This window comes from Aquila chrysaetos, chromosome 2, assembly GCF_900496995.4.
Source record: "Aquila chrysaetos chrysaetos chromosome 2, bAquChr1.4, whole genome shotgun sequence".
Classification (NCBI taxonomy): Eukaryota; Metazoa; Chordata; class Aves; order Accipitriformes; family Accipitridae; genus Aquila; species Aquila chrysaetos.
Genome location: NC_044005.1, coordinates 4611105 through 4624927, shown reverse-complemented (window position 1 = coordinate 4624927; position 13823 = coordinate 4611105). Strand labels below are relative to the sequence as shown.

Here is a 13823-nt window from a genome sequence, read left to right as displayed (position 1 = left end):
TACTCTTTCCACCACCACCACCACCTCAATCTTTTCCTCAGAGGCAATAGCCAGGGGTTTGGAAGCAGGGTCATGGCAAAACAAAAAAGCCTGAATGATGGAAAGACGAAGGTGGAATAACTTTGAGTAGGGGAAGCTTCCTTCCCTGGTTCAGAGGTGTGCAGCACCTTGTGTGTACCTTGTACCAGCAGCACTGTTAAAGGAGCTGCAGGAGAGTGCAGCCGGATAGCTTGGAGCACGGCTTTCTCTCCCCGAGACTGAGCAGCTGTCCTGGAATTGGATGTGGCACAAAGCTCCAAGGGAATAAGAGGGAGGACAGAAAGCAGCTACTCCCCATTTTCTACAGGTTCTAACGAGCGTTTGTATTTTTGTCTTACACGAGCAGATGTGAAACCCAGCCCGCCTGTCTTTAGGAGAATTCGGCTCTCTCTCAAGAAGCAAAACCACTTTCTCTTCTCAACAGCCGTTTTTATTGCTTTTGACAATACACCATTGGAGGGAAAAAGAAATAATTTTCTGCTATTCTTTAGCTTCTTTCTTTATAAGTAAATTCCCTGGGACTATTGATAAAAGGTAAATTGTTAACTTTGCATCCAAGCTGACAACGCAAGTAAAAAGAGTTGGAAATTGCCCAAAGCAGGCTACTCGTATAAGAATAGCACCACAAAACTGCCCAAGTAACCACTCTATGGAGTAATTAACTAACATTTGCACGGAGAACAAGCTCTTACAGCCATTGCTAACAAGATTGAAAGTCCATGTCTCAAGGTGACATAGCAGAGGCTCAGGCCTGAAGGTGTCAGCAATGTTTAGTTCAAGTCAACAATAATCAAGAAAAAAAATCTTTCCACTCATTCCAACGGGCTTTGGCTAAGGTCCCTCACACACACACACACACACACACGCACGCACACAAATCTTTCAAAACAGCCAGAAACAGTGTCCTGAATCACACCTTCAACTCCCAGCTCCTGCCACAGTCTAGCCTTCATCTACAAAATAAATATACATGGGTTTAACAATGAAGAATATTTACTTTCCTTCATTTGATACATTCTGTAAAGTGCTGTGTTTCTAAATCATACTGAATTAAGATGATAGATTGCGCTAGTATTTTAAATACAATAAATATAGAATGAGCTGTGTGCAACTTCACTTGCAAGTTTTATTCTTTTTTTAGTAGATATACTAAATTTAGTAATCAAAATAGCCTCCACTAGTACTCCACAAAAAACTAGTAAGAAGTTATAAATAAAATCATGTCCGTCAAAGATATCCTACGCACTTCTCCTGTCCACATTGCATGGATAAGCGTAGTGTTCCTGTGAGCATATGGAGCGAAGAAAAACAAGGAAGCTGAAAATTACCTAACAATAAAAAGCAAAACCATACAAGTTAATGCTACATATCCTCCCATAAACAGTCTGTTTTCTACATTTAATCTTGGTGCATACAACCCAGTAGTTCTATTTTTTCCCCATTAAAAAACTCTTCCAGGAAGAACATCTTGCAAGATACGTGCTGATTCATCTTCATCTTGCTCCTTTTTACTGCAAAGTGGAAAAGATTCTTGAACAAACTGCCTACACATTGGACACTGCTGAAAATACTTAATGCAGCCATCACACAAGCACGCGTGCCTGCAGGGTAGGAGTACCCAGTTCACTGTGCCATTTTGGCAAACAACACAGTCTTTACTGTTTTCTTCACGCAATTCTGGTTCATCTTCAGCCAGTCCAGCCTTTTCTAGCAAGCTTCTGTCAGTGCTTCTCTCACCAGGGGACGTATCGCTTGAAGACGGTGCAGTACTATTTGCAGACATGAAGAGTTGCTAAAATACACATATATACAAACATTTAGAAGTCAACAAACTCCTCTCGATACCTGAACACACACATGCAATGCAAATTCCACTGGGTCAGATTCACTGGTTTCCACTGGGTCAAACAGTGCCAGACTCTTCACGTGAGTCCTGACAGTTGCCTGGCCTTCAGTTAAAGGTATTTCAGAAGCATAAAATTACATAAAACACTGGGAAAATATTAAGGATAAGTCATCAAATTTTAGCTGAATCAAATCAATGTACACGCATGAACTTTAACAGAACTGCCCAGGTTTTGAGCAGCTCGGGTTTCTGTTTCTGGTATATCATTCTCTATGCCTAGGGGGAGGCTTCTATCCATTCCTACCAAAAATATATCCACCAAGCTGTCAGATCTACTTCACTCAACCCATTCCGCTCTTGCTCATAGTACAATCCCCTACTCCTTTTTGTCTTATTTTATGTGAAGCGCAAATTCTTCTGGGCATGATCTCTCAATATAGCCAGTAAACTACCATGCAGCTAAAGATGCCCATAGAGAGCACACTGTACAACTAGACAAAATGCAGCTGTACAGTTATTTCTGTTCAGTTTAAGCAGTGTTTCTACAATGGCAACCATACATGAAAAGAAAGCTTAAGGGGAATCAACAGGGAAGTTTACCTGGCTCAACTATGTCGGCAAAAAATGGTCAGGACAAACATTTCTTTGGACAAATCTATTTCTGAATGAATGCTAATTGAGGCAATTGAATTAATTTGGCCCAATTTCTAGCTTAACAATACCATATGTTATTTTTATTATCACAGTAATATAAAAGTGAATCGCACAGAATTACATCACCAACTGCCTGACAGACACAGGACAAAGATGGTCCCACAACATGCATAGATAAGGGGAACTGTAATGGAATAATGAGAACATTGTTATAACTTACAATGGTATGTGCTAGGCAGATTCCTAACCTTTGTGCATGTACTGGAGTAAAAAGAACCAAAAAAAAAGTATCTTCTGAGGCTTTCCCAACTGAAGGGCAGTATAGGAGAAAGTGCTGGCTTGAGAGACTAGCAAGGAGGTAACAAATGTTCTGTAGAGCGGAAGCATTTGACAGCTAGTTAATGTCTTACTACTGCTTTAATAAGCGGACGGGACCTAGGCCTCTAGACTAGAATCAAGTAATTTCCCCAGGAAATGTTGAATATTTTCATGTAAAATATTTCTGTACAGTAACTTTCACTGGAACTACTTAACTGATAAAATAATTTTAACTGTTATCCAGTTCTTTGCATGATAATAAAAGTCTTATACTAATTTAGGCTCCTGAAAGCCTATACAAACTAAACACTGTCACCCAAATGAAACAAGACTCAGTACGCAGCTTACCTTCAGATCATGGTATTGACCTTGAGCTAGAAGTAGATACTGATAGAGTATTCTGCAGGGAAGTCTGTAGCTCTCATCAGGAATGTGAATTACAGCCACCATTGAAACCTACCAAAAAAAAGCTATGTTTAATAACTTTCCTTTTTGTTATATCATTCATATAGAACAGTTTGCTTGAAAGATTGCATACTTTGTTACAACCTCTGACCTGCTTATTTCCTTAGACAATCAGGACTTCAACAATGTTGACTTCAAGCACAGATCAAAAAAATAAGCTGGGCAAAGTAAAAACAGGACGTGGCACAAGGTAACACTTTGTGGCACTTCAGCTTTCTGCCCTGGTTCTCCATGGAGCCCTTCTATGGCCACTTTACAGCGCAGACCTACTCGGACTGCTCTCACCTAATGGAATTAGGCCCCAAACCAAAATGGCACCTAAACACATGCAGTCCTCCTGAAGGTTAAGTGCTTCTGCAGCTGAGGTAGGGCTTGCTTACAGAGTCACGGATGTGCCTCAGAGAAGCTACCTGCATGATGATTTCAACCAGAAGTAGCAGCTCCTACACTCCTCCTTCCACACCACCAACTCATGATGAGCTCCTAGATGGGAGAGAAGCTGACAAACTGCAAGGAGTTTCATGCAGCGACGGAGTCCCAAGCGAGCGCATGCACTTGAGTCCTGTACAACATCTGCAGCCACATCCCAGGCTCTCTTCAACACAAGAAATGAGCCTGCCAGCTGAAGTCCGAGTGCAGAATTACAGGGGAACACGTGAAAGGCAAAGTCTTCTCTTCTTTCTCCCACTTCCCTCACAAACACACAGACTGCAGTTTTTTGACTCCAAAAAGCATTTAGAAGTGTTGCTGATTGGCTTGTAAACCGAGTAGGCAAAAGACAAATTTCACTGGAAAGGATTATGAAAGGACCCCATGGGCTGACTTTAGAGTCATTTTTCTGAAAATAAAAGTACTCTAAGCTTGCATGCTGTGCCTAATACCCCTCACCCTGCCCAAACTACGTAATAGCTTCTAAAAAGCAGGAAAAAAAGAAAGTGAAATTCAATATTATTGTAGTTCCCAGAAGCTGTCAAAAGAGAAATGAAATATAGAAGAAAGCTGTTTTGTATAAAAAAAAAATTTTAAAGGCAAACCAGACTTGCACTTCAAAATCCATACATGGCTAATTACACGCAGAGTTTAAATATATATGTACCTACACACACGTATTTATACTAACTGAATTTACTATTCTGTGGCAATAAGGTCTTTTTTTCTAAATCACAATGCCTCAAAAAAACCAAAACAAAAAACCAAACAAAAAAGAACCAACAAACAAACCAAAACCCACACCACTATTAGCTTTGTTTTGGAACCTGAAAGCCATTAAATCTCAATTAAAATGACAGATTTTGTGTTTTGATAATAAGAGTTTTAAAGCTAACTGTTCTCACTGTATTTGTATTATGTCATCCCACCATAACATAAGTGCTTTCTCAGGGATGATGCATGTCCTCAATTCATACTTTCTTCAGACACCTAGGCAACTTTTTAACTGTGAGTGGGATCAGTTCCTAATGTAAGCATCTCGATCTTCAAGCTATTGTCATCTCTGTTATGCTGTCCTGCAGTATAGAAACATATACAGTGGTACTATGATCTAGTAGAAATGCTATGCTGTTTGATTATAGAACCCCTTCCCCTTGAGCACGAGGTATTTTCTCTCTTTGTAAATACTTGTACACCATAATCGAGTTACTTCTCAATCTTCTGTTTTATACACAGGCCTGAGAATGAAGTGTTCTTCCACTTTAGCCCTGCCAGTCTTCAAATAATTTCTGTAACTCTTATATATGGTCATGCTAATTTTCTGGAGCTGGGGGAAAATTGCGGCACAAAACCAAATAGGTATGATCCAGCCACAAATACAGTTAGGATGAAAATTAGACCCCCCAGAAAAGAGATACTGGAACACCATCCATAGTGATGGACACACACACACTCAAAAAAAGTAATTCAAGATGGAGCTTGATGCACTGATGTGAGAATAACACAGAAATACCATACTGGCCACAGTGGCAAAGATCCCTTTCCATGCTATCTTTATATTTTACAAGTTTTTTCAACAAAAACAGATGCAATTCTGACATTTGTCTGGCAAGGAGTTCAGGTGGAGTAACTCCTTTGACCATGTTAAAGGTTGTGTTCTTTTTCTCCAAAACCAGAGGAAAAATATCTCCCCCACTCCTTCCATCCCTTTCTTCTATGTTAAGGAACAACAGAGAGGTGTTACAAATTCATGTCCATGCTAATGTCAAACACATTCAAATATGACTTTTACAGTCTCTTTATATTAAACTAATCTGAGCTCTAAACATATTAGATGTACTAATCTGGGAAACTGCTGGGGGGGGGGAATCTTGAGTGGGGACAGGAGGGAGGAAGGCAGTCCTAAGGTCAAGTGACAAGAAGCCAAGGACAGGCATCACTTGGAAAGGGACAGATTTCTTAAGCACTGGTATGATCACAAACTTTCCAAATGAATGTATGAAAAAGTGTTCAGTGGATTTAGGCAATGTGCTTCTGAGATCATTTGTATTATTGTTCAAGCAGTTAGTGCTATCAGATTATTAATCAAATGAATAGATGGGAGATGAAAGTGTGTCCCAAATCGTTCCAAAAAGAATCAGTCAATTTAGAGTTTAGAAGGGATATTGAACTGTATGTGACACAGATGAAGCTGCTTTAAGTGTAAGTGATCAGGAGGAGACCCTTCTGGGGACCTGAGTATCTCATATCAGTCTACTGCAAGACCTTTACACCTTCCTGTAAATGACCTGAAGCTGGCTACTGTGAGACATAATGTACGGCATTACATAGACTCCGGCCTGTTGCAGAAAGGTAATTTCTATGTTCCTAACAGTCAGGTCAGCAATCAGCTCAAATATCTGTGCCAAAGACTAAAAAAAAAATCCCGCTACCTTGCCAACAGCAATCCAAAAGACTGTATCCGCGCAAGAGCTCCACCACAGGTTTATGTGACCAGAAAAATCAGAGTAATAGCTTACTAACCTACCACAACCCTAGTTCATCTGACCACAGGGCTTACCACAGACACCTTTGCAGATATGAGCTTTGTGAAAATCATAAGCATCCTTTGAATACCATACATAATTTTTACATAGCAATTATCCTTGCTCTTCTGCCATGTTCCCCTGAAGTCATCAGTGACAAAGTTAGGGACCAAATTCTAGGAGACAGGGAAAGGAAGCTGTTTTATTCAAGCCTGTCTCCTGAAACATTCAGGCCTTAAATACAGTGACCCTAAAATATATTCTTATATTACTTACAATATCATATATTTCTCTGTCTTCTTCATCAGCTAATGTCAACAATGCTATCAATGGATAGCGAGATCTAGGCACTGGGCCAAAATCGACAACTTGAGCATCTTCAGGTAACTGACAATATTTTTCTTCCTTGTCATTTTTTTTAATGCTTTGTATGTGTCAAGGAAAACAATCAGTGTCCCTGCAATTGTAGACAAATGTGACGTTTGCATAAAGAATGTTTGTCATCATATTTATTCATAAATATATTGTGCCAAGAACTGCCGAGTGTTCACAAGTCTCAACATTCCCTGTGCCAATAAATTAGCATATTTTGTCAAAACAATTTTAAAAAAAGGATACAAGTACTGTTGTCGATAGAGGTATTCGCTGTACAGAGCATCCTCTAATGCCTGAGGAGTCTTTATTCTGAAGCAGTAGACATGTTTCTGCAACGCTTCGTGGAGTTTTTGAACACTGCAGCCCCAGTAGCATGTAAGAATGCAGTCTTCCAGACAATCAGGTGTCAGTGTTATACCCTCTTATAGAAAGAAGATAAGGATTTCATTAACAAACGCACTTGCAGGAATTCTGGAACTGCTAAGTGTAGGTTCTTAAAGGGCAACAAGCAGAAAATAACTTCAGTGTCCCAGATTTTTATCATTATAATCTAATCTTCTAAGAATTCAGACTAGGTTTGGTGCTTATGGAAGTCAGTGGAGATGAAGAAGTGGGTGCGAGGAGATAAAATGGCTGATTAAGCTGACAAAAGTAGCATGTGCCTTTTATGAAGGGTAAATTCTAACTTCTGGTAACATTTTACACACTCACTGGCAGACCCAAGAGCACAACCCCTAGCCCAAAGTCCATTCCCTCCTTAGATAATGGTATTAATTGGATCACTGGCCTACAACACTCTCTGTGGGCTCAAAGAATAAAGCCCTCTTGATCATGCAGAGGGAGGATAAAAAGAGGATCTATGCGCTCCATTTCTTTTCTAAAAATCAAGTACCCAACCCATTAACTTCTGAACACTTGCCGCGCAAACAGGAGCGGAACTCTTGAAAAGCCCCACCAAATTCAAGTGCTCAAACCTCCTGAAAAATCCAAGTTACCTGAAGACTAAATTGTTGGGTTTGTTGGGTTTTGGGGTTTTTTTATGTTGAGGGAGGGGTAAAACTGCTGCAGCCCTCTTCTCATTCATAGCAAGGCTCAACATCTGTGTTGGCAGAAGATGCTCAGCCTTGCTTACTACTTCCCAGTGATGCAGAAGGGCATGAATTTCACTTCCTATGTGGGTGATTTCAAGGATGTTAGGAGCTACTTGAACTCTGATCCAAATAGATATTTAAATTCAGTTTCCACTGAAGCAGAGAGAGAGAGAGAGGGAGATATTTATTTATTTATTTATTAAAAGTAGCGTTCTTCCAAACACGTCTGGAGATCTGGAGTTAGATTTAAGTGGGCGGCATATATTTTATAATGAATTCTATAGAATTCAACAATTCTGTAAAGTTTACAAAAACATCCATAGTAGTTGGTAATCTGCAAATGTTTTTGTTACTTAAAAATCTGTTATAGCAGGAACCATTTCATTAATAAGAATTAAACTGTACTTACATATCCAAACATTTCACTTTTAAAAGCACCACATTTATAAGCTGTGTAAAAATTATTTCTGTTGTAATGATGGGAGGAAGCATGTTTCTGAGGAATTTTGGTAAAGGAAAAGGGTGAGAGCAAGAAAACATAGTACTAAGATCAGGAACCCAAACTGACAAAAATCAAGCACATCAGAAATCCACTGACTTGTTACTGAGGCTGTAGCAGGATGAGGGATTTCTAACCCAAAAGGATTCTTCACTTGTCTCATCCGCTTTTTCAAAACTCTTGCGCTGGATTCTGTTTCTTCTGAGTTTCTCAGAATAACAGGAACACCCAACCCAAACCTATGAGACATGAAACAAGAACAAGTGGGTTAAGTGTTAGTGTTGACACATTTGAATTTTTCTTCAGCTCTAAATAGCAAGCAGCACAACAAATAGAGCTAGCTTGGCTTTGCAGAATATCTGCTAGGATGCATGCATAATACAGCCTGCCAATCTGACTCCAGCTTTTTGTGGCAGAAGGTAGGAGTCTTTGCAGCGATACAGAAAACCTATAAAGGGGGAGTATGTTACTCCTGCGTTTCCAGAGACTAAAATTAACCAGAATGGTCAGTGCCCTCTAGTGGCAAGCGGTTAGCCAGAGCTTTCTTCCAGTTGACATTCTACACATCCCATCACAGGACCAAAAAAAGTCACTGCTTGCAAAGATGGAACAGCCTTAATGGACTGGGTGCTCAAAAAGAAGACCTTGGAGTAAATCATTCAGCCCCAAGATTATCTGTAGCTGTAACTACAGCCAGCAAGATGTTTTTATGGGAGACTAAGGTCCTGATTTCCCATGTAAACCTCAATTACAACAATATGCTAATATTAAACCAGAGGCTGCAAAGCCTCTGCTTTGAGCCAGAAACCAAGTGCAAAATAGTCAAGACTCTGAATCAAAGCTGAGACTCTAAGACCCCTTCAAAGCTGAAACTAGCATGCTAGCCCAAGTGATATTCTGACCCTGAAAGGATAACGAAACAAAGGTTTAAAAGTTTAAACACCCTATGAATCAAAATAAAAATGAAAGAAAACAAGGAAGAATATTTTCATATTATTTCCGACATCAATCAAAAACCTCAAGATCTTCATATTGCCTGGGGCTTTTAAAAGAATGATTACAGAAGATCAGGATCTACAAAAGAAGCTCCACAACAAACTTCCTTTTACGCTCGGCTAAAAATAATTCTCTTTTTAAGGTGATAGCAATAACTTTCAATAACCAAAATCTGATTAGAGAAACTGTCCCAGATATGCAATCAGAAGACTACTTCGGAGACTGAAGAGATTTTCTTAACTGCATTAATCCAGTCCTGTCTCATTAGTAAGGCAACAGGGAGAGGCTGTGGGAGTCTTTTGTTAATGCATTTTAGAAAACAGTTATTAATTAGCTCAGGCTGTACTTTCCTGAATTTGTGCTTTTGTCACTGCCACCTGTACTGTTGACCTGATGGCCTGTTTAATGGCTTTGAATTTTGGTTTATGCAGTCATCAGCATATTGGGTGCTAGAAAACTCTGAATGGCACAAAGCATTGGCTCTTCCCTGCATCAATTGTTTCCATTTAGTATACTGAAATAGCAGCTGTTACAGTAAGATGGGTCTCATATCAATAACTCAAGCTGAAAAGGGCACTACCAACTTCAATGTAATCAGTTTGAAAATTGCTAAAGCAATTTCATGTACAATACAGCTCTGAGCCAAACAGACAATTTTGTAGCTTAACTGCTACTTTTTCCTGGTTTTAAAATCTTTTCCAACTCCTGTGTGTCAAATGGAGAAGAAAAGCAGAGCTTTTACTGACATTGGGCTCCTTTCTATTGATTCATGTTGGAGTGGTGCCTTTTGTAAGACTAACAGGGAAAAACATCAGTCAAAAGTGATTTTCAAGTTGAGGAAACTACTTCAGGAAAAAAAATTCTCAAAGCCATTCTCAACAGCAACAACCTGTTCCTGGCAGTCTAACAAATATTTGCCTTTACCATTTAATGACTTGTGTGCCCGAGTGTCACAGATACACCAAAGAGGAAAGAGATCGAGCTGGTGGAAAATACTCTAACCTCGTTACTCCATCTTTGATAAATTCCTTTGGTTTGCCAGACTTTGATGGAAACATTTGCCTTTCTTCGATGATATAATATCGGGTGCTCAGCCATACTTAGTTTGTGCGCATAGAGGGTCAAATCTCTGTCCAATGCAAGTAAACACAGCCATGCTGACTTCACCGAGGCTGTAATGAAGTACACCAGTTAAACATCTTACAAAGAAACCAGGTGCAGCAGCTGTTTCACTTACTCAATATCCAAAACTCAATGGAGCTAATCTCTCCAGACGCACATAAAAATGCCTCCTGTTTTATACCATCTGGCTGATTCCGAAGCAAAACCCCTGTTCTTTGGAAACTTTCTTTGCTGGTCGAAAGCAACAGGATAATCACCATGAAAAGCAGCCATAGAAAAAAGGCTCTAGTACAGTTTTAGCAGCAGCTGAAGGCAGAAAGGCCTTTCTGTTCAACAATAAGGTACAGTGTTTCTGTAAATTTTAAGGTAGTATTCAGTGTATGAAGGATGAATAAAGATAGTTTTTATTTTATGATCTAACAGTCTATCAGCCTAGAGCTGGTATAGGGGAAAATTAATTTCTTCAGAACAATAATAGTTTAGAAAAGGCAGGAGTTTCCAACGTTTTTGTTCATGAGTTAATTTCTTCAAAGAGCAGCCTGGACTTTGAACAGCTGCTGAGCCTACAGCTCCTCCAAATACGAGCATTCATCTCCAGCTAAAAAGGTGATGTACAGGACTGTATTCACCTCATCTGAATTCCACTTCATTCCTAGGCCCAGAGCATCTAATGGGCTGGCTCTAGAAAGCTACCTGTGCAGTAACCTACTTAGACTCTCTGAGCAGAGCCACAGGTATCCAGGGCTGGCCATCAAAACAGACGCTCATCAAATCAGTGCATGATTTTGCAAATGAAAACATTAACATTCCCAAGCAGTTGGTGTTTTTCAGGCTGACTGACACCATCATGAACACATCCATAAAAGAAGCTGACAATTGATGCCGAAAATGATGGGGGAAACAAAATGTCATTACAGCAATATATCAAGTATTATGTACTTATGACACCATATGCATTTATAGTACTCTGTGTAGCAAATGAAGGATCAAGTTGTTTTCATGAGGAAGTTCAAGTGCACTTAAACTGCAACTGCAGCTGCAAACACATTGAAGTTGCTTGGAGGCTCTTGGTCATACGGCCACGGTACAGCAGAGTTCAAAGGTAGCAGCAAATATCTCTGAGCAGCTGGCCACATACTCACATACTTGTATGTGCCGAGCTCCTGGCTACTGCTTCTACTTGACTAACAGTTCCTTAACAAACTAGTTTGAAGACAGTTTGTACATATTTACATAAACTGCAATAATATCTAGTGCAGATGCACCTAGAATCTCTGATCCTGAAATAAAAATGCATCTGGACAGTCCTCTGCACACCCTCTAGCCCAAAAAGCATCAATGGACACGTGTACAGATGTGAGGACCTTCTGGCACACCTATTTCAGATGTTTAACTGCAGGCGATTGCAAAGCATTTATTATAAGCAGATAAATAATGATTAAATTGATAAAGGATCACTGGTTTGGGATATAGATGCAGGAGATTTTTTTGAATCACAATTCAATATAATTTTTTTGTAAAGATAGTATTTTTAAAGAACTGATGAGGCAAAAAAGGAAAAAGTGGAGAAAAGTGGAAGGCAATATAATATTGTCAGTATGCAGTGGCACAGAGAGAATTCTGAAAAGGATTTCTACTACCTCTCTCTCCAAGTAAATAATGAGGTGGAGTTTCATCCAGCAAAAAGGTAACAAAAAGACCAGTCTTGCCTTCACTACCACTTACCCAGCACTAGGGGAGGCAATGCAAAACAAGAACAAAACCTTCCCACAAAGCCCATCTAAAAGATCAAAAGATCTGCTTCATTCACACCGAAAGCAATAGATGGCATATATTTGAGCCAGTGGCAGCTAATAAAGTGATGTAAACAAGGGAAAGACTTTGCACTAAAGGAAAAGTCAAGCAGCGTATTTATAAGCTGCCAAGAGAAGAAACAGCTGCAGCTAAAACATCTGTAATTCAAAGAGAGACAAAGGGTGGAAAACACTGAAGAACAGCACTACAGATATTAATGTTAAGCCAATGGGAGGAAATGCAATTCCTACTAAAAATATTTTGATTGCTAATCAACGCTCTCCACTTGGCAAGTATCAGTATTTACATTTACAGACACTCCTGAGTCGGCAGGAAAACAGACAGAACAGTGCTATGAACAGACATTCAGGGACCTGTTTCTGAAAAAGGCAACAGTGACATCTTTGCTGAAACCTCTCAAACACAAGCAGGAGAAGGTCTTCCACTCATCACCCCTCTAGACACTTTAGCAGATCAGTTGTTTAAGGCTCCTCCCCATCCCAGTCCCAGCACCCTGTTCGGTTCACCTGAAACACCCCCTTCTCTGAGCTTCAGCAGTAGAACAGACTGGTACCTTGTCAGTGGTCCTGGGTAGTCTCACACCTCAGTAACAACTCTGCCTTGAAGCCTGGCAAATTTAGCTGCTACCCGGCCTAACACCAGGCACTTTACTCAATATCTGCCCATTTTATTTACTACCAAGATTTGAGATGTCCATCTCCAACAGTGCCAAACTTTCCCCTTGGAGCAGCCCTCCCCAACTACTACCCCCTCACTCAGGGTCAGGTCCTCGCCCAGCCATCCCATTTTCTCCACAGCTTTCATCCTCACCTTCTCCTGCTAGAGCAGCCCCTCTTCCCCTATGGTCAGTGCTAGCCCTCCTCATCCTCCTTTCTTCAACACAACCCCACTTCTCCGACCACTGCCAGTCCCCACATACCCATCCTCACTGCCAGTCCCCACACACCCATCCTCACTGCCAGCCCTGACGCTGTCCCACCTCAGGGCCACCCCACAGCCCCACAGCTCATTCCCCAAGAAGTGCCAGCTCCCATTACCCCCCTCCTACACCGTGCCACCTCACTACACCGCCAGCCCTCCGCAGCCAAGGCCCATCACCCCAGATCGGTCTCCACGGCCCGAGCCGGCCCCACAGAGACGGTGCTGGCTGTCCCCACAGCCGGCGCCGGCCCCACCACCGCACTCACCAGCCTAGCACCAGGCCGCTGGTGACGAGGAAGCAGACAAACACCACGGTGATGTAGAAGAGCGGCGAGTACTCGTAGAGCGTGACGAGGAAGACGGCGGCCATGGGGCCGAGCCGAGCCGAGCCGAGCCGAGCCGAGCCGAGCCGAGCCGCCCGCCTCACCGTAGAACCCGGCGGCTCCCGCAGCCGGGCGCATGCGCAGCAGCTGAGCGAAGCCGTTGCCCTCAGCTTGCCCGGAGGTGGGCGGGACCGTGGGCGGGACCGTGGGCGGGGCTACGCTGCCTAGTGACGGCCCACAGGTTCCCCAGCTGCCTGGATTTCCACGAAGCATTTAATTAATAAAAACCGCGTATGTGCCGATCCGGCACAACCCGCCTTCAAACACCTCCGTGCCTTTACTGTGGCAATGCTGGCACTTGGAAAAGTGACCTCGAGTAAAGATTGGATGCTGCCAAGTTCCTCC

General features: G+C 41.5%; 1 protein-coding gene across 3 annotated transcripts; it reads right to left on the bottom strand.

The window, feature by feature from the left end:
* Nucleotides 1–447: 447 nt before the first annotated feature.
* CGRRF1 (cell growth regulator with ring finger domain 1) lies at nt 448–13599 on the bottom strand. 3 transcript variants are annotated; one of them, XM_030004829.2, is made up of 8 exons: nt 13513–13597; nt 13362–13482; nt 8341–8480; nt 6895–7072; nt 6553–6700; nt 6312–6452; nt 3206–3313; nt 448–1831 (listed from the first exon to the last, which is right to left on the bottom strand). In XM_030004829.2, the coding sequence occupies exons 2-8, from the start codon at nt 13463–13465 to the stop codon at nt 1481–1483; spliced, it is 1170 nt and encodes a 389-aa protein (XP_029860689.1). In that variant the 5' UTR covers nt 13466–13482; nt 13513–13597; the 3' UTR covers nt 448–1480. The 3 variants fall into 3 exon arrangements, with proteins under 3 accessions (XP_029860689.1, XP_029860696.1, XP_040976711.1); XM_030004836.1 differs by lacking the exon at nt 6312–6452; XM_041120777.1 differs by lacking the exons at nt 448–1831; nt 6312–6452; nt 6553–6700; nt 6895–7072 and having other exon boundaries at nt 13513–13599.
* Between the last annotated feature and the right edge of the window lie 224 nt (nt 13600–13823).